This window comes from Bufo bufo, chromosome 7, assembly GCF_905171765.1.
Source record: "Bufo bufo chromosome 7, aBufBuf1.1, whole genome shotgun sequence".
NCBI classification, from domain to species: domain Eukaryota; kingdom Metazoa; phylum Chordata; class Amphibia; order Anura; family Bufonidae; genus Bufo; species Bufo bufo.
Genome location: NC_053395.1, coordinates 4,326,605 through 4,352,677, shown reverse-complemented (window position 1 = coordinate 4,352,677; position 26,073 = coordinate 4,326,605). Strand labels below are relative to the sequence as shown.

Genomic DNA, 26,073 nt, shown 5'->3' with positions numbered 1-26,073 from the left:
TTCTCACTTCTGCACAAGCGGACAATGAACTGTCAGGGTCTTAGCCCCTAAAGTACACGTCCTGTTTTGGCCTTTAGGATGCAGTGTTTCTTAGGATCAGCATACTGATGCAGTGTCTGTAGTAGAGATGTCTCTGCAGGCCAGTCTCACATGCACCTTTCCAAGCTCCTGGTGCGTGACCTCATCATACCTCACACGCCTCCTCTCTCCTGCACTCTCTACTGCTGCCTGCTCTGCCCGCTTCTCTGCAGGGATCATGTTTCCCATGCTGGGCAGCAGATCATGCAGTGACAGCCGAGCAGTGCATCAGTGGCAGAGCTGTGTATAAAGGCATGCCTCATGTCAGTCTACACAGTTCATGTCGGTCTGCGTGCACAGACAGTTTATTATCCTTTATTAGGTTAGTTTTGATTACTGTACTGTACTGTATTACATCTTCTGAATAACATGAGCCTCACGTGGAGTCCCAGCCGGTGGTGGCACAGCCTCCCTAACACTGTGTTACCTCTCACATCTGGTGCCGCTCTGTTACCAGCTCGCAGATTCAACCCCTTCTTTTTATTTCTTATTTCCCCCCAGAAATACGGCTACTGGCTGACAATCCCCCTGATCTTAGTGATTATGGCGATTATTACCGGTCTGGGAGCAGCCGAGGTGGCGAATAGAGGAAGTAATGAGAACGTCACATCGACTCCGGACAATTCCAGCCAATATCCTGAGTACAGCGCCAGTACTGAAGGGACAGAAACCTCCACGGTCCCACAGATATACACAACCTATAATACCACAACCATCGGACATACTTCAACAAGTCTGCATACATCATCTTCACTTCCAGAAGGTTCCAGCGACTATCCAAAATACAACACCACCGCTGTAGGGATCAACCGGACAGAAACCTCCACAGTCCCTCAGATACATACAACTACTAATACTACAACAGAAGGAGATTCCACAACCACTCTGTATACACCAACATCAGGTCTAGAAGGTTCTAGCAACTATCCAGAGTACAACACCACCACCGTAGGGATCAACCGGACAGAAACCTCCACAGTCCCACAGATATACACAACCTATAATACCACAACAGAAGGATATTCCACAACTACTCTGTATACACCAACATCGGTTCCGGAAGGTTCCAGCAACTATCCAGAGTACAACACCACCACCGTAGGGATCAACCGGACAGAAACCTCCACAGTCCCACAGATACATACAACTACTAATACTACAACAGAAGGAGATTCCACAACCACTCTGTATACACCAACATCAGGTCTAGAAGGTTCCAGCAACTATCCAGAGTACAACACCACTGTAGGGATCAACCGGACAGAAACCTCCACGGTCCCACAGATACATACAACTACTAATACTACAACAGAAGGAGATTCCACAACCACTCTGTATACACCAACATCAGGTCTAGAAGGTTCCAGCAACTATACAGAGTACAACACCACCACTGTAGGGATCAACCGGACAGAAACCTCCACGGTCCCACAGATATACACAACCTATAATACCACAACCATCGGACATACTTCAACAAGTCTGCATACATCATCTTCACTTCCAGAAGGTTCCAGCAACTATCCAGAGTACACCACCACCACTGTAGGGATCAACTGGACAGAAACCTCCACAGTCCCTCAGATACATACAACTAATAATACTACAACAGAAGGAGATTCCACAACCACTCTGTATACAACAACATCAGGTCTAGAAGGTTCCAGCAACGATCCAGAGTACACCACCACTGTAGGGATCAACCGGACAGAAACCTCCACGGTCCCACAGATACATACAACTACTAATACTTCAACAGAAGGAGATTCCACAACCACTCTGTATACACCAACATCAGGTCTAGAAGGTTCCAGCAACTATCCAGAGTACAACACCACCACCGTAGGGATCAACCGGACAGAAACCTCCACGGCCCCACAGATACATACAACTACTAATACTACAACAGAAGGAGATTCCAAAACCACTCTGTATACATCAACATCACTTCTGGAAGGTTCCAGCGACTATCCAGAGTACAACACCACCACTGTAGGGATCAACCGGACAGAAATGACTACTTCTTCACAGCAGTATACAACCCATATTTCTGCAACAGAAGAAAGTTCCACATTGACATCAGATCCAGGACGTTCCACAACTAACCTCACCTCTCCCACCTCATTACCAGGAATTACTACTGAGGGCTCAGATCCTAAGGCCACCACTCTGGTAACCATTTACACCGAAGCTAATACATTGGATCCAGAAAATACAACTGCGATTGTGAACATCCAATCAAGTACTACAGCTGGTCCTGAAGTAACCACAGCAAGTATAGAAATCTCCACAAGCCTGTATCCACCGACATCACTTCTGGAAGGTTCTACCCCCTATACAGAGTACAACACCACCACTGTAGGGATCAACTGGACAGAAACCTCCAAGACAGAAACCTCCACGGTCCCACAGATACATACAAGTAATAATACTACAACAGAAAGAAATTCCACAACCACTCTGTATACACCAACATCACTTCTGGAAGGTTCCAGCGACTATCCAGAGTACAACACCACCACTATAGGGATCAACCAGACAGAAATGACTACTTCTCCACAGCACTATCCAACTCAAAATACTCCAATGGAAGACAGTTCCACAGCCAGTCTCTACACATCAACATCAGATCCACAAGTCTCCACAAGTAACACCACCACTGTAGGGATCAACCGGACAGAAATGACTACTTCTTCACAGCAGTATACAACCCATATTTCTGCAACAGAAGAAAGTTCCACATTGACATCAGATCCAGGACGTTCCACAAGTAACCTCACCTCTCCCACCTCATTACCAGGAATTACTACTGAGAGCTCAGATCCTAAGGCCACCACTCTGGTAACCATTCACACCGAAGCTAATACATTCAATCCAGGAAATACAACTGAGAATGTGAACATCCAATCAAGTACCACAGCTGGTCCTGAAGTAACCACAGCTAGTATGGAAATCTCCACAAGCCTGTATCCACTGACATCACTCCTGGAAGGTTCCAACCCCTATACAGAGTACAACACCACCACTGTAGGGATCAACTGGACAGAAACCTCCATGACACAAACCTCCACGGTCCCACAGATACATACAAGTAATAATACTACAACCACTCTGTATACACCAACATCGGTTCCACAGATACATACAACAAATAATACTACAACAGAAGGAGATTCTACAACCACTCTGTATACACCAATATCGGTTCCGGAAGGTTCCAGCGAATATCCAGAGTACAACACCACCACTGTAGGGATCAACCGGACAGAAATTACTACTTCTCCACAGCAGTATACAACCCATATTTCTGCAACAGAAGAAAGTTCCACATTGACATCAGATCCAGGACGTTCCACAAGTAACCTCACCTCTCCCACCTCATTACCAGGAATTACTACTGAGAGCTCAGATCCTAAGGCCACCACTCTGGTAACCATTCACACAGTAGAAAATACATTAGTTCCAGAAAATACAACTCCAAATATGAACATCCAATCAAGTACCACAGCTGGTCTTGAAATATCCACTGCAAGTATGGAAAACTCCACAAGTCTATATCCACCATCACTTCCAGAACATTCCAGCCATTACCCAGAGTACAACACCACCACTGTAGGGATCATTATGACATAAACATGCGTCTTTCTGATGGTGCAGAGGATCCCACCTTCTAATCTGCTCTCTATGTCTCTCTAAATATTTGTGCATTTTGTATCTAAAAGGGTTTGAAGAGATCCATGCACCAATCAGAGGTGTTTGTAGACTGAGCTGACAGCCAATCAGATGGCAAGGTTCCATTACTGGAGTCAGGAGGAGGTGGACGGTGCTGTGATACCCTGCACAGTGCGGCTGTGAGAGGGTGAGGACATACCCTTAAGTGGACCTTCATGTGAACTGGGATTATTTGCAGGGTTCTCCTATGAAACACACAGGCTGCATCCGTTCAGTGTTAGGAACGTGTAGACTGTTATTGCCGGTAGTACTAACTCCAGCCACCAGATGCCGCTGTGTCCCTGGTGAGCTGGCTGGACGGTGTTCTAAGGCTGCAGGAAGTGAGAGACTCTGTGCTGCAGGAGTCTGAGAGAAATTATTCAGTGAGAAGGATTGTTTTCTGAGGAGCTGCGCTGGAGTTCTGGATCTGTACAGCAACTGATACCAGTAGCAGGACCTTCCCTGTGATGACTTCAGGAAGGAAGGTTCCGCCGGCACCGTGAGCCCTAGCAGATCTGGTGAGTCGTGAACAGCGTGCACGCTAAAGGCAGCGGATCAACTTGTTTCTGTGTAGGCCTACACTGGTGACTCCGCGGCACGGTATCGACTTGTAGGCTCTGCTGTGCGCGCCACCGCGTTAGGTTCGTCCGGTCGGACATGAACAGTGACTTCTCGTCTGGAGTGTAAGGTACTCTGTGTGTCTCTGTATTGCTGTGTGGTGTTTTGGTCTATACAGGTTCCGGCAGGTCTGGGTCTGATACTCTGCTGGGGGATAAGTTTGTGAACCCCATGCTGTGCCACCGGCAGATGGCTCCGCAGACACTACAGCGGATCTATAACGCTAAAGGGAGATAATCTAGCTCTGGCAGTCGTACACGGTCTTACCTATAGTTAAATTGGGAAACCCCTTTCACTCCATATTCCGGTGAGTGGCGCAGCACCAGGGCGAGCGCTCCCAGAACTGTAAATACATGTGTCGCCATACTGATGTTTCCTAGGTTTGATTTGTTAGCAATAAAAGTACAAAGTTTCCCCATAAACCCGCGTGGCCTTACTGTATACTGGGGAGCCATCCACGACTTACAGAGCCGTTCAGACACTGCTATACTGAGGGAACGGAGGACACCCTACAAGTGTTCCTGATGGGGGTACTGGTACCAGTCTGCTACTGGGGAAGGTGAGACCCTCCTCTAGTGTCTTCTCCTCCGTACCCCTCAAGGGGCAGAAATGGGAAGTTATTGTTCATTTTATAGCAGCTGTCGATGTCACACACGTCTGTCCTGCCGGACACTTCAGGACGCAGGTGGTGAAATGACTACCCGAGTGTTCCCATAAAACGGCCGACAACCGCTGAGCAGGTGCGCGACTCTCTCCACGACAGGTGACAGCTACCTGCTGCCCACATACAGTATAGAATAGCTTACACCCCGTACACCCCACATACTGTATATAATGTCTTACACCCCACATACTGTACATAATGTCTTACACCCCACACACCCCACATACTGTACATATCTTATACACCATACACCCCACATACTGTACATAATGTCTTACACCCCATACACCCCACATACTGTACATAATGTCTTACACCCCGTACACCCCACATACTGTATATAATGTCTTACACCCCATACACCCCACATACTGTATATAATAGCTTACACCCCACATACTGTACATATCTTATACACCATACACCCTACATACTGTACATAATGTCTTACACCCCGTACACCCCACATACTGTATATAATGTCTTACACCCCACATACTGTATATAATAGCTTACACCCCATACACCCCACATACTGTATATAATGTCTTACACCCCACATACTGTATATAATAGCTTACACCCCACATACTGTATATAATAGCTTACACCCCATACACCCCACATACTGTATATAATAGCTTACACCCCACATACTGTACATATCTTATACACCATACACCCCACATACTGTACATAATGTCTTACACCCCATACACCCCACATACTGTATATAATAGCTTACACCCCACATACTGTACATATCTTATACACCATACACCCCACATACTGTACATAATGTCTTACACCCCACATACTGTATATAATATCTTACACCCCATACACCCCACATACTGTACATGTCTTACACCCCATACACCCCACATACTGTACATAATGTCTTACACCCCATACACCCCACATACTGTACATAATGTCTTACACCCCATACACCCCACATTCTGTACATAATGTCTTACACCCCATACACCCCACATACTGTACATAATGTCTTACACCCCATACACCCCACATACTGTATATAATGTCTTACACCCCATACACCCCACATACTGTACATAATGTCTTACACCCCATACACCCCACATACTGTACATAATGTCTTACACCCCATACACCCCACATACTGTACATAATGTCTTACACCCCATACACCCCACATACTGTACATAATGTCTTACACCCCATACACCCCACATACTGTACATATCTTATACACCATACACCCCACATACTGTACATAATGTCTTACACCCCATACACCCCACATACTGTATATAATATCTTACACCCCATACACCCCACATACTGTATATAATAGCTTACACCCCACATACTGTACATAATGTCTTACACCCCGTACACCCCACATACTGTACATAATGTCTTACACCCCGTACACCCCACATACTGTATATAATGTCTTACACCCCATACACCCCACATACTGTATATAATAGCTTACACCCCACATACTGTACATATCTTATACACCATACACCCTACATACTGTACATAATGTCTTACACCCCGTACACCCCACATACTGTATATAATGTCTTACACCCCACATACTGTATATAATAGCTTACACCCCATACACCCCACATACTGTATATAATGTCTTACACCCCACATACTGTATATAATAGCTTACACCCCACATACTGTATATAATAGCTTACACCCCATACACCCCACATACTGTATATAATAGCTTACACCCCACATACTGTACATATCTTATACACCATACACCCCACATACTGTACATAATGTCTTACACCCCATACACCCCACATACTGTATATAATAGCTTACACCCCACATACTGTACATATCTTATACACCATACACCCCACATACTGTACATAATGTCTTACACCCCACATACTGTATATAATATCTTACACCCCATACACCCCACATACTGTACATGTCTTACACCCCATACACCCCACATACTGTACATAATGTCTTACACCCCATACACCCCACATACTGTACATAATGTCTTACACCCCATACACCCCACATTCTGTACATAATGTCTTACACCCCATACACCCCACATACTGTACATGATGTCTTACACCCCATACACCCCACATACTGTATATAATGTCTTACACCCCATACACCCCACATACTGTACATAATGTCTTACACCCCATACACCCCACATACTGTACATAATGTCTTACACCCCATACACCCCACATACTGTACATAATGTCTTACACCCCATACACCCCACATACTGTACATAATGTCTTACACCCCATACACCCCACATACTGTACATATCTTATACACCATACACCCCACATACTGTACATAATGTCTTACACCCCATACACCCCACATACTGTATATAATATCTTACACCCCACATACTGTACATATCTTATACACCATACACCCCACATACTGTACATAATGTCTTACACCCCACATACTGTATATAATATCTTACACCCCATACACCCCACATACTGTACATGTCTTACACCCCATACACCCCACATACTGTACATAATGTCTTACACCCCATACACCCCACATTCTGTACATAATGTCTTACACCCCATACACCCCACATACTGTACATAATGTCTTACACCCCATACACCCCACATACTGTACATAATGTCCTACACCCCATACACCCCACATACTGTACATAATGTCTTATACACCATACACCCCACATACTGTACATAATGTCTTACACCCCATACACCCCACATACTGTACATAATGTCTTACACCCCATACACCCCACATACTGTATATAATGTCTTACACCCCATACACCCCACATACTGTACATAATGTCTTATACACCATACACCCCACATACTGTACATAATGTCTTACACCCCATACACCCCACATACTGTACATAATGTCTTATACACCATACACCCCACATACTGTATATAATGTCTTACACCCCATACACCCCACATACTGTACATAATGTCTTATACACCATACACCCCACATACTGTACATAATGTCTTACACCCCATACACCCCACATACTGTACATAATGTCTTATACACCATACACCCCACATACTGTATATAATGTCTTATACCCCATACACCCCACATACTGTACATAATGTCTTACACCCCATACACCCCACATACTGTATATAATGTCTTATACACCATACACCCCACATACTGTACACAGCCACCCCACGACTGCTGGGACTCAGGAGCAGGGAGGTCTGGTCAGTGTGGAGCAGCCCAAGGAGACAAACATAAGGGGGAGCCCTGCTCTTGAGGAGTGGGGCTGAAGGAGATGAGATGTGTCTGAACTTAACCCCTACCTCCCTATTTGCTAGGAAACTATATACGGTTTCCATACTCTACCTCTACTGTAACCTTCCCCAACAGTTTGCATTCCTCTATAGCCATAGCTAATATCACCCAGTGCTCAGATTTATATCGCACAGTACCTAAGCAGTTTCATGTAGTGTCTAGATCTATGCCTACATATTTAATACCATACAATGCCCCGAAAAATGTCACACGTTGCCCAGATAAATGATACCACACAGTGCCCAGATAAATGATATCACACAGTGCCCAGATAAATGATATCACACGTTGCCCAGATAAATGATATCACACAGTGCCCAGATAAATGATATCACACGTTGCCCAGATAAATGATATCACACAGTGCCCAGATAAATGATATCACACAGTGCCCAGATAAATGATATCACACAGTGCCCAGATAAATGATATCACACAGTGCCCAGATAAATGATATCACACAGTGCCCAGATAAATGATATCACACAGTGCCCAGATAAATGATATCACACGTTGCCCAGATAAATGATATCACATGTTGCCCAGATAAATGATATCACACAGTGCCCAGATAAATGATATCACACAGTGCCCAGATAAATGATATCACACAGTGCCCAGATAAATGATATCACACAGTGCCCAGATAAATGATATCACACAGTGCCCAGATAAATGATATCACACGTTGCCCAGATAAATGATATCACACAGTGCCCAGATAAATGATATCACACAGTGCCCAGATAAATGATATCACACAGTGCCCAGATAAATGATATCACACAGTGCCCAGAAAAATTATATCACACAGTGCCCAGATAAATGATATCACACAGTGCCCAGATAAATGATATCACACAGTGCCCAGATAAATGATATCACACAGTGCCCAGATAAATGATATCACACAGTGCCCTAGATAAATGATATCACACAGTGCCCAGATAAATGATATCACACAGTGTCCAGATAAATGATATCACAGTGTTTAGATATATGACACCACACAGTGCCCAGATAAATGATATCACACAGTGCCCAGATAAATGATATCACACAGTGCCCAGATAAATGATATCACACAGTGCCCTAGATAAATGATATCACACAGTGCCCAGATAAATGATATCACAGTGTTTAGATATATGATATCACAGTGTTTAGATATATGACACCACACAGTGCCCAGATAAATGATATCACACAGTGCCCTAGATAAATGATATCACACAGTGCCTAGATAAATGATATCACACAGTGTTTAGATAAATGATATCACACAGTGCTAAGATAAATGATATCACACAGTGCCCAGATAAATGATATCACACAGTGCCCAGATAAATGATATCACACAGTGCCCAGATAAATGATATCACACAGTGCCCTAGATAAATGATATCACACAGTGCCCTAGATAAATGATATCACACAGTGCCCAGATAAATGATATCACACAGTGCCCAGATAAATGATATCACACAGTGCACTAGATAAATGATATCACACAGTGCCCAGATAAATGATATCACACAGTGCCCAGATAAATGATATCACACAGTGCTAAGATAAATGATATCACACAGTGCCCAGATAAATGATATCACACAGTGTTTAGATAAATGATATCACACAGTGCCCAGATAAATGATATCACACAGTGTTTAGATAAATGATATCACACAGTGCCCAGATAAATGATATCACACAGTGCCCCAAAAAATGTCACACATTGCCCAGATAAGTGATATCACACGTTGCCCAGATAAATGATATCACACAGTGCCCAGATAAATGATATCACACAGTGCCCAGATAAATTATATCACACAGTGCCCAGATAAATGATATCACACAGTGCCCAGATAAATGATATCACACGTTGCCCAGATAAATGATATCACACGTTGCCCAGATAAATGATATCACACAGTGCCCAGATAAATGATATCACACAGTGCCCAGATAAATGATATCACACAGTGTCCAGATAAATGATATCACACAGTGCCCTAGATAAATGATATCACACAGTGCCCAGATAAATGATATCACACAGTGTCCAGATAAATGATATCACACAGTGCCTAGATAAATGATATCACAGTGTTTAGATATATGATATCACACAGTGCTAAGATAAATGATATCACACAGTGCCCAGATAAATGATATCACACATTGTTTAGATAAATGATATCACACAGTGCCCAGATAAATGATATCACACAGTGTTTAGATAAATGATATCACACAGTGCCCAGATAAATGATATCACACAGTGCCCCGAAAAATGTCACACGTTGCCCAGATAAATGATATCACACGTTGCCCAGATAAATGATATCACACAGTGCCCAGATAAATGATATCACACAGTGCCCAGATAAATGATATCACACAGTGTTTAGATAAATGATATCACACAGTGCCCAGATAAATGATATCACACAGTGCTAAGATAAATGATATCACACAGTGCCCAGGTAAATGATATCACACAGTGTCCAGGTAAATTATATCACACAGTGCCCAGATAAATGATATCACACAGTGCTCAGATAAATGATATCACACAGTGCCCAGATAAATGATATCACACATTGCCCAGGTAAATGATATCACACGGTGCCCAGATAAATGATATCACACAGTGCCCAGATAAATGATATCACACAGTGCCCAGATAAATGATATCACACAGTGCCCAGGTAAATGATATTACACAGTGCCCAGATAAATGATATCACACAGTGCCCAGATAAATGATATCACACAGTGCCCAGATAAATGATATCACACAGTGCCCAGGTAAATGATATCACACAGTGCTAAGATAAATGATATCACACGTTGCCCAGATAAATGATATCACACAGTGCCCAGATAAATGATATCACACAGTGCCCAGATAAATGATATCACACAGAATGTAGTGTGTAGATATTTAATAGCATACAGTGCACAGACAGAGCCACCACAGGCCCAGCTTAATGGTGTCATATAATGCCAGTGGTAAGCTTGCTGTTTCATCACTCTGACTTCTGCAGACGTTCAGGTAAAGACCACCATACAGCCCACAGTCCAGAGGAGAAATTGGCGATATGACTGAACAATCGGATTGTAGCTGGTGATAATAATTTCTGTTACTCAAAGACGATTTTTCCTCTAAGCTGAAAACAAGGAAGAAACCACATTGTGTATCTCGCATTACTGTGTGTGTCACAAGCTCACCTCAACCAGGATTCTCTACAGCATCTTGCACGTGCCTGACATGAGGCCAAATACAACTCCGACCCAGTAACCAAGAGTCTCATCGTATATTATTCAAAGATAGTCGACTCTTTATGTGAGAGAAAGGCCAAAGTAGTGTAAGCCCTGAGTTTCTCAACATGGACTATCAGGTCATACAGAATAATGGAGGTCTTTATTGTAGCATATACTTCTATAGGTCTGCAGTCCATGTGCACCACACACAAAAAATACTGCACCTATGTTGGGGTGTTATTGCTGTGTGGGTGCGGGGTTCTCAGGTTATAGCAGGTAACTTTACACTCATTGGTTTCCAGTTTTAACAGTCACTGTTAATGGAACCAGAATTCAGATCTTTCAAAGCCGGAGAAGTCAAAACCTTTGAGACTGTCGTGAAGTGGTCACTCAGATCTGGATCTCCAGTCTGGAGGCTCCTGGGTCATACATAGGCTTCAGTAGTGATTCCATGTCCCATTATGTTCACATTCAAGTCTGTAGGAGCTCTGAAGACCATCGAGCCTGAGATTCCTCTACCTGGGACCCTTCATTCTGATCCTCAGTGGAGGGCCCAGATTACAGACCCAACAGATGACACACCCATTGTGTTCTTCTGTCCACTCATTTCTTATCTCAGTTCCTCAACTTGTACAAAGTAAAGTTAATGATGTTACGGAGGGGCACAAATGTCTTTCAGGTTCTTCCTCAGGATGAAGCTCAAAATTGATGATATTTTACTATTTGTTCTATTTACACATAGAACAAAATCTACAAACAGAGGACAATACAAAAATAGGATTTCAGGAGCACTGCAGATATGATATGAAAGCCACAAGATGCTGGAGAAACAGTGAGAAGGACTGTCCAGTATATCACCACAGCAAGACCCTGCGGTTATACCAGAAAACAGAAAACATGTACACAAAGAGCAGCACGACTGCCGTAATGCCGACCATCCATCTCCTGCGGGACCGCATCTGTCAAAACAAGAAGTCCACATCATTTCATACCATCTTTAGTAGTGATACTAGTGACCAGTAATTGAACTAGTAACTCAAAAGAAATGTTAATACATCCACCATTGATATGTCCATACCTTCATCATAGAATGATGCCCTGGAGATATATATGAGAACCATAGATGGGTCCTATATCCATTCTTCATAGAATGACTCCCTCCCCTAGATATACTAGAATCTACCATAGATACAGCCAACATAGACTGGTATCCCCTAGGTGGATTGCACTGTAGATGGAGCCTATACAAATGTATCTGTCACAGATGGGGTCTAAATACATTCATCCACCATAGATAGGTCTATAGTAGATAGATCCACCATAAATAGATTTACCGTAGAGGGGGTTCATAAATCAGCTATGAATAAATCCACCATAGATAAGTCCACACTAGTTAGATCCACTATAGACAGACCATCATAGATGGGCGCACACTAGATAGATTTACCATAGCTAGATCCACCAAAGATGGGTCCACACTAGATGCATCCAATATAGATGGATTCTAATGAAAATCCAACTGAAGGTAATGAAACAAAGGAAATTATTGATCATTCTACAATAAATCGCTGAAGCTTTAAAGAAATATATGAATATTGTAACCAAGGTTTCAACCCAAAGCAAACATGCCATAATGGGAGACCATGTCACTTTGAGGACACTTGGAGAGAGGTACCTCAGACTGGCTGATTCCACTGTCTTTGCTGCTGGGTGACTACCCTGAGGACTCCTCATTCCAGAGGACCCAGTGTTAACAGGGGGTGGTCATTCTGTCTTGTGTAGCGAAATCTGGCACCATAATGGAGGGGGGGGGGCTATTCTATGCTATGGGGCTCATACACCACCACAATTATATGTGGGTAAATTAATTCTCCTATAAGGGTGAAAGAGTCCTAACCACATGGTGTTCTCAGACCACGATAAGCCTAAGACCACGATAAGACTAAGGTATCGACAAGCATCCACCTGACAGCCCACACTGTGCCAGACCCCAGTAAGTCACACTCTTCTGATATTTCATATTGTTCATTAATTTACCTCATTTGTCCTTGAGTTTAAACCTGAGCAGAAGAAACACAGGTAAAACAGAGAGATGAATGAAACTGAAGATCGTTCTGTGAGGGAGAGACGAAAAGGAAGATGAAACCACCACAAACATAGAAACAACAAGGGCAGGATATATCTGGATGAGGTTTAGTGCAGGATATATCTGGATGAGGTATAACTAGTGCAGGATATATCTGGATAAGGTTTAACTAGTGCAAGATACAGCTGGGTGAGGTATAGACCAGGATATATCTGCATGAGGTATAATGCAGGATATATCTGGATAAGATATAACTAGTGCAGGATATATCTGGATGACATATAACTAGTGCAGGATATATCTGGATGAGGTATAACTAGTGCAGGATATATCTGGATGAGGTGTAACTAGTGCAGGATATATCTGGGTGACATATAACTAGTGCAGGATATATCTGGATGACATATAACTAGTGCAGGATATATCTGGATGAGGTGTAACTAGTGCAGGATATATCTGGATGAGGTATAATGCAGGATATATCTGGATGAGGTATAGGTAGTGCAGGATATATCTGGGTGGGAATAACTAGTGCAAGATAAAGCTGGGTGAGATAAAACTAGTGCAGGATATATTTGGGTGGGGTGTAACTAGTGCAGGATATATCTGGATGAGGTATAATGCAAGATATATCTGGATGAGGTATAGGTAGTGCAGGATATATCTGGGTGGGAATAACTAGTGCATGATACAGCTGGGTGAGGTATAGAGCAGGATATATCTGCATGAGGTATAATGCAGGATATATCTGGATGAGATATAACTAGTGCAGGATATATCTGGACGAGGTATAACTAGTGCAGTATATATCTGGATGAGGTGTAACTAGTGCAGGATATATCTGGATGAGGTGTAACTAGTGCAGGATATATCTGAATGAGGTATAGTGCAGGATATATCTGGATGAGGTGTAACTAGTGCAGGATATATCTGGATGAGGTATAGTGCAGGATATATCTGGATGAGGTATAGTGTAGGGTATATCTGGAAGAGGTATAACTAGTGCAGGATATATCTTGATGAGGTCTAATAAGTGCAAGATATATCTGAATGAGGTATAGTGCAGGATATATCTGGATGAGGTATAATGCAGGATATATCTGGATGAGGTATAGGTAGTGCAGGATATATCTGGGTGGGAATAACTAGTGCAAGATAAAGCTGGGTGAGATAAAACTAGTGCAGGATATATTTGGGTGGGGTGTAACTAGTGCAGGATATATCTGAATGAGGTATAGTGCAGGATATATCTGGATGAGGTGTAACTAGTGCAGGATATATCTGGATGAGGTATAATGCAAGATATATCTGGATGAGGTATAGGTAGTGCAGGATATATCTGGGTGGGAATAACTAGTGCATGATACAGCTGGGTGAGGTATAGAGCAGGATATATCTGCATGAGGTATAATGCAGGATATATCTGGATGAGATATAACTAGTGCAGGATATATCTGGACGAGGTATAACTAGTGCAGTATATATCTGGATGAGGTGTAACTAGTGCAGGATATATCTGGATGAGGTGTAACTAGTGCAGGATATATCTGAATGAGGTATAGTGCAGGATATATCTGGATGAGGTGTAACTAGTGCAGGATATATCTGGATGAGGTATAGTGCAGGATATATCTGGATGAGGTATAGTGTAGGGTATATCTGGAAGAGGTATAACTAGTGCAGGATATATCTTGATGAGGTCTAATAAGTGCAAGATATATCTGAATGAGGTATAGTGCAGGATATATCTGGATGTGTTATGACTAGTGCAGGATATATCTAGATGTGGTATGACTAGTTCAGGATATATCTGGATGAGGTATAGTGCAGGATATATCTGAATGAGGTATAGTGCAGGATATATCTAGATGTGGTATAACTAGTGCAGGATATATCTGGGTGAGGTATAGTGTAAGATATATCTGGATGAGGTATAGTGCAGGATATATCTGGATGAGGTATAGTGTAGGGTATATCTGGGTGAGGTATAGTGTAGGATATATCTGGATGAGGTATAGTGCAGGATATATCTGGATGAGGTATAGTGTAGGGTATATCTGGAAGAGTTATAACTAGTGCAGGATATATCTGGATGAGGTATAGTTTAGGACTAAATATCTGTCTGGCTGCATGCTCTACTGTGTTCAGAGCCCAGATCAATCCTTACCACCGAGCATCAAACAATTGGTTGGTTACAGAGTTGTGTACACCAGAAACCTCTGCTCGGACACTCAGTGGTGGCTTCCTTGGATGGAGACTCCAGCAGTCCAGAGAATGCCTCTGAATGATGGAGGGGCTTCATGTATTTACAGAGCATTCAGAGTAATATGTGCAATGTCCTGTGATGTGAGGCCTTCCTACAATGGACCAGTATGTCCCCCGGACAGATGCTGAGACACATCGGGTACCTGTAATCAGCTCCTGTATCTGAGATTTGTTGGAGGCATTGGTTGGGTTTATCTCTAGGTCTTCTTTATTCTGTGCATTGAAGAGGAACAGATCACGAGCTAGAATCCTGATACTGGGCTGGTTATCCAGAATCTGGTTCTTCTGTTGTTCGCTGTTATCATCTAGATCGTCGATCACCACAATCACATTCTCTGCCCCTACAGGTGAGTAAGAAGAACCAAGCGGTAAGACGCACACATGGGCCCACCCTCGTTAGGTGACTGTTCTGAGCTTGTCATTTGTATACTGAGAGACATCGGACATTCCGGAGAGCTCATCTCTAGCCGGGGCGAGGACTGGGCAACAAATGGTTAACTGAATTCTCCATTCCAGTTAAACACCATTTGTTGCCCAGAATCATGAGATCACCGCAGGGGTGGAGGTCGTGTGGGTGAAGGCGCTTCTGAGCAGTGACTGGAAGGATATGGATTCCATGTGGTTTTCACCTGCAGATCTCTCTCTAGATTTCCCTAAAATGAATTGCAGAACATTTGGGTTTGTTAGAAATCAAGGGGCACATTTATTAAGACCAACGTTTTAGACGCCGGTCTTAATAAAGCGCTGCTCTGGCGGTGGATCCGCTGCAGTTAAATAGATGCACCGGCTTCTCCATAACTTCGGCGGATCCAGCGCCGCTTCTAAATGTAAGAAGCTTCCGAGCCTTCGAGCTGTCTCACATTTAGACCATTTTCTAGGCCTAAAACAGTCGTAGAAAATGGTAAATGAGACGGGCCTGCAGGTCCCTCCCATTCCCCGCCCACACCACGCCCACTTTATTAGACCAGGGTAGCGGGGAGAGAAGTTGCAGATTGCGGCACAAAAGTCTGTTGCGCCGCGTTCTGCAGCAGAAATCTGGCTGATAAAGGCGTATTTCTGTTTCATAGATGACCCCCCAAATGTTTTGGCTAATTCAGGATAATTATCAGAGATAGAACTGATTTGCTCCTCTCTAGTGTTTATGGGTATACAGAAATCCTTATGCTTCATATATCATTTTTTCCTACTTTTTCCACAAAATTTCTGGTGGCAGCCTTCAATCCGCGCCATTATATAATAAGATATTCCTCCGGTGGTACTTTTTTATAATAGATTTTTATTTATTTCTGTGTTTTTATCCCCATATAATGCTTCTCTAGAAAAGTCACATACTAAATATATATTCTCCTTTCCAAAAAGAAAGGAAAAAAACAGAGCGTCTCTACCACTAATACCTCTACTCCACCTCCTTCTCGGTAACTACCCTAAAGATAATTTACTTGGCTGCCTGAGAGGCCTTGGTTGGGATTCCATTTCTTCTTACAAATGGCACCTGGTGGGCATGAGCACAATGTACTTCTATATCTCTCTCCTCATAATTAGTTGCTGTCATTACTAGGTGACATCAGTCTTTACTGAGATGTGATGTCATCATTAGGTGACACCAGTCATTACTGAGATGTGATGTCATCATTAGGTGACACCAATGATTACTGAGATGTGATGTCATCATTAGGTGACACCAGTCATTACTGAAATGTGATGTCATCATTAGGTGACACCAGTCATTACTGAAATGTGATGTCATCATTAGGTGATACCAGTCATTACTGAGATGTGATGTCATCATTAGGTGACCCCAATCATTACTGAGATGTGATGTCATCATTAGGTGACACCAATCATTACTGAGATGTGATGTCATCATTAGGTGACACCAGTCATTACTGAAATGTGATGTCATCATTAGGTGACACCAGTCATTACTGAGATGTGATGTCATCATTAGGTGACACCAGTCATTACTGAAATGTGATGTCATCATTAGGTGACACCAGTCATTACTGAGATGTGATGTCATCATTAGGTGACACCAGTCATTACTGAGATGTGATGTCATCATTAGGTGACACCAGTCATTACTGAAATGTGATGTCATCATTAGGTGACACCAGTCATTACTGAGATGTGATGTCATCATTAGGTGACACCAGTCATTACTGAGATGTGATGTCATCATTAGGTGACACCAGTCATTACTGAAATGTGATGTCATCATTAGGTGACACCAGTCATTACTGAGATGTGATGTCATCATTAGGTGACACCAGTCATTACTGAGATGTGATGTCATCATTAGGTGACACCAGTCATTACTGAGATGTGATGTCATCATTAGGTGACATCAGTCTTTACTGAGATGTGATGTCATCATTAGGTGACACCAGTCATTACTGAGATGTAATGTCATCATTAGGTGACACCAGTCATTACTGAGATGTGATGTCATCATTAGGTGACACCAGTCATTACTGAAATGTAATGTCATCATTAGGTGACACCAGTCATTACTGAGATGTGATGTCATCATTAGCTGACACCAGTCATTACTGAGATGTGATGTCATCTTTAGGTGACACCAGTCATTACTCTGATGTCATTCTTAGTTGATGTGTCATATCTGGCTGCGAATCTAAAGATGATTATTCAAAGCCACAATAGATGATGTAATAAATCGGTCTTCCATGACATTTGCAGTTTTCATCCTATATTTTTTGAGGATAGAAGAAATCACCGGTTCCCTGAGACGAATGAAGAGTAATACACTTTAACAGATGAACAGGTTTAGGATTTCGTAGACTGTCACAGACACACTCACCCAGAGCTCGAGACAACTCCTTCAGCTCACTGTCATATAAGGCGTCCGTCACATCGGTGACATTGATTCGCCCTCTGGTCTTTGAATGATATAAAATAGCGAATGAGATGCCGCTAATGAACAGAGGAGAATTATTGGTGATGAGCACAGAACGGACATTGTCCTCGGGAAGGAAAGAATACAGGAACTGTAGTAACCATCGGTAGTTATGGGTGCTGCTCCTGGAGAAGATTCCAACCATCGCCATCTTTAGTGTCCTGTCTGCAGAAGATGAGGGATTATTCAAACTATTCACATCATGTGGACCCCATTAAATACAATCAGAAGAGCAGTAACATAGGAAAGGTATCAGACATGGTAGCATGGGGTAGTATGGGGTTCTTAGGACTCTGGAACTGATGACGTCATCAGGAGTTATCGTGGAGCTTGGTCTCCCAGGGATCAACATGTGATCTTCCCGTCATCATCCACAGTGAGTCTTAGCTACTCGTCATCTTTGAGTGGTGATGGATCCCCTTGGTTGCCATAATCTGTCCTATGCCCACTACTCCACCCAAGATCTCCTGGTATTTACCTTGTTTACTAGTAGCCATGACTGTGAAATATGAAGTATGTTAATTAATCACAGCTGAGCTGCAACTATATGAGGAAAATAAGAAAATGTCAAAACCCTGGAGGAGTCTGTAGTGGTCATGGTCTCCTTATGTATATAAAGTATTAGAGTGTGATCTGCAGCAAAGCAGTATTTTCTCATAAAGGCCATTACACTTAGCGTTTATAGGTGGCTCCACTCAAACTCCACTTCAGAGATAGGTTCCAGCTATCAGACCCCCATAGGGTAGAAGAAGACTAGATTATTATATCTCACCCAACTCCTCCCAGGATCATTGCTGTTATGTTGGATGGAGATGGCTTTTGACAACAATCACACCATCAGATATATTTCCATCTTCTGATCTATGTCACAGCGTCCGCTCTCTCTTCTATCATATGACCAATTTCACGAGTGTGTATGTGCTGGTTACATATTCTTTGCATACCGCACTTTGCTTCTATTGTATACAATTTTTTAATGTGTCTGTTGGTGTGTCTAATAAACTTTATATATTTTTAATAAGGATCTATTGTCGGATGTGTCGTCGCAATTCATGCGACTCTCCTTCTTCTTTGTGTGGTGCCAAATCAATTAGAAGAATAAGTATGTGTACAGCATACTGCTTTATAATGAGACCAGACACTATGTGGTTTCATGAAAGCATCTTCTCATCCTCTTTGAGCCATGGTAGAAGAGAGCAGGCCAGAGCCTTTTATTCACAGTACATTCACTTAAATAGCAGACATGACATCACAAAAGGGGTGTTCCTTAAGAAGAGGCTATTGGCTCCTTTACCTGATAGGAGTGGTTTCAGAATCCCCTCTTCCCCCTCCCTCATTGACCTTCTCATACATATGGTTTGCAGCCATCTAGTGGACAGAAATGTGTACTACAGAATATTCTCATTATATATTCATAAACTCATAAATCCTTCTCTTACAGATGTGCATTTATAGGGTGGTTCTGGCGGCTCTCTCTTGGGTCCAAATTGTTTAATGTTCCTTTTCACCGCCCTTTGCACTCCGTTCATTATGTGGTGTGCCCCCTGACTTGGTTATTCAATTCAACAGATATTTCTGCCCTTGTATTACAACTGTAAATCTTGGACCAACCGCAGGTCTGATAACCCATAGAAACACTACTGGGACCAATGACTCTGCTCGTTCAGGTCATTAGTCCTGTGTTTAGGCCTGGATTGACAGCTATAATATTGGCATACAGTATAATTGCTCCAGTATTACGCTCATGTGAAACTGACCTTTGACTTTATGACCTTTTATTACTGCTTCTCCACTCGAGGATTTACTTTCTGATATTTCCAGGACTAAGCTTCAGATGAAGGACAAGGTGTCTGGTCACTGGAGTAACTAGATGGTCTTCGTGAGTTGTATTAGACACTGGACAAGATGGTTACTAACAACTATCCAACACCAAGAGAAAGATAAAATTCAACATGTGAAAGGCCTGAAAATACAGGAACATAGAGAACTAAAGGCACCAATCCCAGAATAACTGTACCATCAAAGCAGCAAAAACAGAACCATAGTAGTCTGCTAAACCCAGAATGGAGAGAAACAACACAGAGGAGATGGACCTAGAGGAGACAGACACAGGAGAGATGACACAGAGGAGATGGACCTAGAGGAGACAGACACAGACGAGATGACACAGAGGAGATGGACCTAGAGGAGACAGACACAGGAGAGATGACACAGAGGAGATGGACCTAGAGGACCCAGACACAGGATAGAAGACACAGAGGAGATGGACCTAGAGGAGACAGACACAGTAGAGATGACACAGAGGAGATGGACTTAGAGGACCCAGACACAGGAGAGATGACACAGAGGAGATGGACCTATATGAGACAGACACAGAGGAGATGCCTGCAGAGGAGATGGACACAGAGGAGATGGACACAGAGGAGATGCCTGCAGAGGAGATGGACACAGAGGAGATGGACACAGAGGAGATGGACGCAAAGGAGATGGACACAGAGGAGATGACTGCAGAGGAGGTGACTGCAGAGGAGGTGACTGCAGAGGAGGTGACACAGAGGAGGTGACACAGAGGAGATGGACACATGAGAGATGACACGGAGGAGATGGACAAAGAGGAGATGGACAAAGAGGAGATGGACAAAGAGGAGATCACACATGAGAGATGACACAGACGAGATGAGGCACAGACGAGAGGAGATGGCACAGAGGAGATGGACACAGAGGAGGTGATGCAGAGGAGATGGACGCAGAGGAGATGGACGCAGAGGAGATGGACGCAGAGGAGATGGACCCAGAGGAGATGGACACAGAGGAGATTGACACATAGGAGATTGACACATAGGAGATGGACACAGAGGAGATGGACACAGAGGAGGTGACACAGAGGAGATGACACAGAGGAGATGGACAAAGAGGAGATGGACGCAGAGGAGATGGACGCAGAGGAGATGGACGCAGAGGAGATGGACCCAGAGGAGGTGACACAGAGGAGGTGACACAGAGAGAGATGGACGCAGAGGAGATGCACCCAGAGGAGATGGACGCAGAGGAGATGGACGCAGAGGAGATGGACCCAGAGGAGGTGACACAGAGGAGGTGACACAGAGGAGATGGACGCAGAGGAGATGCACCCAGAGGAGATGGACGCAGAGGAGATGGACGCAGAGGAGATGGACGCAGAGGAGATGAACGCAGAGGAGATGGACCCAGAGGAGATGGACACAGAGGAGGTGACACAGAGGAGATGGACACAGAGGAGATGACAAAGAGGAAATGACAAAGAGGAGGTGGACGCAGAGGAGATGCACCCAGAGGAGATGGACGCAGAGGAGATGGACGCAGAGGAGATGGACGCAGAGGAGATGAACGCAGAGGAGATGGACCCAGAGGAGATGGACACAGAGGAGGTGACACAGAGGAGATGGACACAGAGGAGATGACAAAGAGGAAATGACAAAGAGGAGGTGGACGCAGAGGAGATGGACACAGAGGAGATGGACACAGAGGAGGTGACACAGAGGAGGTGACACAGAGGAGATGACACAGAGGAGATGGACAAAGAGGAGATGGACGCAGAGGAGATGGACGCAGAGGAGATGGACTCAGAGGAGATGGACGCAGAGGAGATAGACCCAGAGGAGATGGACACAGAGGAGGTGACACAGAGGAGATGGACGCAGAGGAGATGGACGCAGAGGAGATGGACCCAGAGGAGATGGACCCAGAGGAGATGGACGCAGAGGAGATGGACGCAGAGGAGATGGACGCAGAGGAGATGGACACAGAGGAGGTGACACAGAGGAGATGGACGCAGAGGAGATGGACGCAGAGGAGATGGACGCAGAGGAGATGGACACAGAGGAGATGGACAAAGAGGAGATGGACACAGAGGAGGTGACACAGAGGAGATGACACAGAGGAGATGGACAAAGAGCAGATGGACGCAGAGGAGATGGACGCAGAGGAGATGAACGCAGAGGAGATGGACCCAGAGGAGATGGACACAGAGGAGGTGACACAGAGGAGATGGACACAGAGGAGATGACAAAGAGGAAATGACAAAGAGGAGGTGGACGCAGAGGAGATGCACCCAGAGGAGATGGACGCAGAGGAGATGGACGCAGAGGAGATGGACGCAGAGGAGATGAACGCAGAGGAGATGGACCCAGAGGAGATGGACACAGAGGAGGTGACACAGAGGAGATGGACACAGAGGAGATGACAAAGAGGAAATGACAAAGAGGAGGTGGACGCAGAGGAGATGGACACAGAGGAGATGGACACAGAGGAGGTGACACAGAGGAGGTGACACAGAGGAGGTGACACAGAGGAGGTGACACAGAGGAGATGGACAAAGAGGAGATGGACGCAGAGGAGATGGACGCAGAGGAGATGGACTCAGAGGAGATGGACGCAGAGGAGATGGACGCAGAGGAGATAGACTCAGAGGAGATGGACACAGAGGAGGTGACACAGAGGAGATGGACGCAGAGGAGATGGACGCAGAGGAGATGGACCCAGAGGAGATGGACCCAGAGGAGATGGACGCAGAGGAGATGGACGCAGAGGAGATGGACGCAGAGGAGATGGACGCAGAGGAGATGGACACAGAGGAGGTGACACAGAGGAGATGGACGCAGAGGAGATGGACGCAGAGGAGATGGACGCAGAGGAGATGGACACAGAGGAGATGGACAAAAAGGAGATGGACACAGAGGAGGTGACACAGAGGAGATGACACAGAGGAGATGGACAAAGAGCAGATGGACGCAGAGGAGATGGACGCAGAGGAGATGGACGCAGAGGAGATGGACGCAGAGGAGATGGACTCAGAGGAGATGGACACAGAGGAGGTGACACAGAGGAGGTGACACAGAGGAGATGGACGCAGAGGAGATGGACGCAGAGGAGATGGACCCAGAGGAGATGGACGCAGAGGAGATGGACGCAGAGGAGATGGACCCAGAGGAGATGGACACAGAGGAGGTGACACAGAGGAGATGGACACAGAGGAGGTGGACACAGAGGAGGTGGACACAGAGGAGATGACAAAGAGGAAATGACAAAGAGGAGGTGGACGCAGAGGAGATGGACACAGAAGAGATGGACACAGAGGAGATGACACAGAGGAGATGACACAGAGGAGATGGACACAGAGGAGATGGACACAGAGGAGGTGACACAGAGGAGATGACACAGAGGAGATGGACGCAGAGGAGATGGACGCAGAGGAGATGGACAAAGAGGAGATGGACAAAGAGGAGATGGACGCAGAGGAGATGGACGCAGAGGAGATGGACGCAGAGGAGATGGACGCAGAGGAGATGGACCCAGAGGAGATGGACGCAGAGGAGATGGACGCAGAGGAGATGGACTCAGAGGAGATGGACACAGAGGAGGTGACACAGAGGAGGTGACACAGAGGAGATGGACGCAGAGGAGATGGACGCAGAGAAGATGGATGCAGAGGAGATGGACGCAGAGGAGATGGACCCAGAGGAGATGGACTCAGAGGAGATGGACGCAGAGGAGATGGACCCAGAGGAGATGGACACAGAGGAGGTGACACAGAGGAGATGGACACAGAGGAGGTGGACACAGAGGAGATGGACACAGAGGAGATGGACACAGAGGAGGTGACACAGAGGAGATGACACAGAGGAGATGGACGCAGAGGAGATGGACGCAGAGGAGATGGACGCAGAGGAGATGGACGCAGAGGAGATGGACACAGAGGAGATGGACAAAGAGGAGATGGACAAAGAGGAGATGGACGCAGAGGAGATGGACGCAGAGGAGATGGACGCAGAGGAGATGGACGCAGAGGAGATGGACCCAGAGGAGATGGACGCAGAGGAGATGGACCCAGAGCAGATGGACCCAGAGGAGATGGACACAGAGGAGGTGACACAGAGGAGATGGACGCAGAGGAGGTGGACACAGAGGAGATGACAAAGAGGAAATGACAAAGAGGAGGTGGACGCAGAGGAGATGGACACAGAAGAGATGGACAAAGAGGAGATGACACAGAGGAGGTGGACGCAGAGGAGGTGGACACAGAAGAGATGGACAAAAAGGAGATGACACAGAGGAGGTGGACGCAGAGGAGATGGACACAGAGGAGGTGGACGCAGAGGAGGTGGACGCAGAGGAGGTGGACGCAGAGGAGGTGGACGCAGAGGAGGTGGACGCAGAGGAGGTGGACGCAGAGGAGGTGGACACAGAGGAGGTGGACACAGAAGAGATGGACACAGAGGAGATGGACACAGAAGAGATGACACAGAGGAGATGGATGCAGCAGCCTGGTCAGTAGTACAGAGTACACCTGTGGCTCTGGGCAGGAGCGGCTCCTCCACCATCTACAGAATAGCTATAATAATCCTCTCACCCGGGGGCCACTCATGATCGGTGAGTGAATGCAGCAGAGCTGAGCTGGTTCCCGTAGTTGATAGGAAGTCACGTGATTCCAGACACAAGTTACTTTCACTTTGACTTTAACCCCTCAGAGTCTGAGCTGAAGTTCAGGCCATTCCTGCAGGATCTGTGGTTCCCGCTGTGTCTTATAACTAAAGATGACGAAGATGTGAAAACTTTGATTCGGCTGCTTCGTCGAATTTTAAAAAACTCCTAGTTTCTCAGGCTTCTTGCTTCTCTGCTGCTGACCTCTGACCCCTCCTGCACTGATGACATGACGGTTGCATTGTAGCAGAGTAAACTGTTAGCATACTGGGAGCAACGGAGCTAGGCGCAGCCTGGGCATAGTGCTCTTTGACTTGGGGGGAAGGTCAGGCAGCTGAGGGTTAAGGTTAGGTCGTGGGGAGGGGTCTCGGTCAGCTATTTTCCCGGGCAGTATATGAAGGGAATGGGGGGCGGAGTTTATCAGACAGGCGCTTGTGAAGAAGCAGGAAGGTTTTTAAGGTTTGGGAGGATTTTTGCTGGGAGTTATGGAGTCTTTGGACGTTTTATTGGATGCGGTGAAGGCAGCGGCGGAGAGACATGGGGCCGATTGGTTGCAGCAGAGTCTGCAAGCTGTATTGGCGGGTCCGGTTCCCACACCGGCTGCCCCTGCTGCTAGGCCTAGGGCTAGGAGGTCTGTGCCCCCAGAGAGGC

The 26,073-nt window shown here is 45.0% G+C and overlaps 1 protein-coding gene across 2 annotated transcripts; it reads right to left on the bottom strand.

The window, feature by feature from the left end:
• Window positions 1-11,361: 11,361 nt before the first annotated feature.
• Window positions 11,362-25,484, bottom strand: LOC121008950. 2 transcript variants are annotated; one of them, XM_040441787.1, is made up of 6 exons: window positions 25,352-25,484; window positions 20,721-20,882; window positions 18,868-19,124; window positions 16,193-16,390; window positions 13,736-13,812; window positions 11,362-12,657 (listed from the first exon to the last, which is right to left on the bottom strand). In XM_040441787.1, the coding sequence occupies exons 3-6, from the start codon at window positions 19,112-19,114 to the stop codon at window positions 12,553-12,555; spliced, it is 627 nt and encodes a 208-aa protein (XP_040297721.1). In that variant the 5' UTR covers window positions 19,115-19,124; window positions 20,721-20,882; window positions 25,352-25,484; the 3' UTR covers window positions 11,362-12,552. The 2 variants fall into 2 exon arrangements, with proteins under 2 accessions (XP_040297721.1, XP_040297720.1); XM_040441786.1 differs by having other exon boundaries at window positions 18,868-19,128; window positions 25,352-25,483.
• Between the last annotated feature and the right edge of the window lie 589 nt (window positions 25,485-26,073).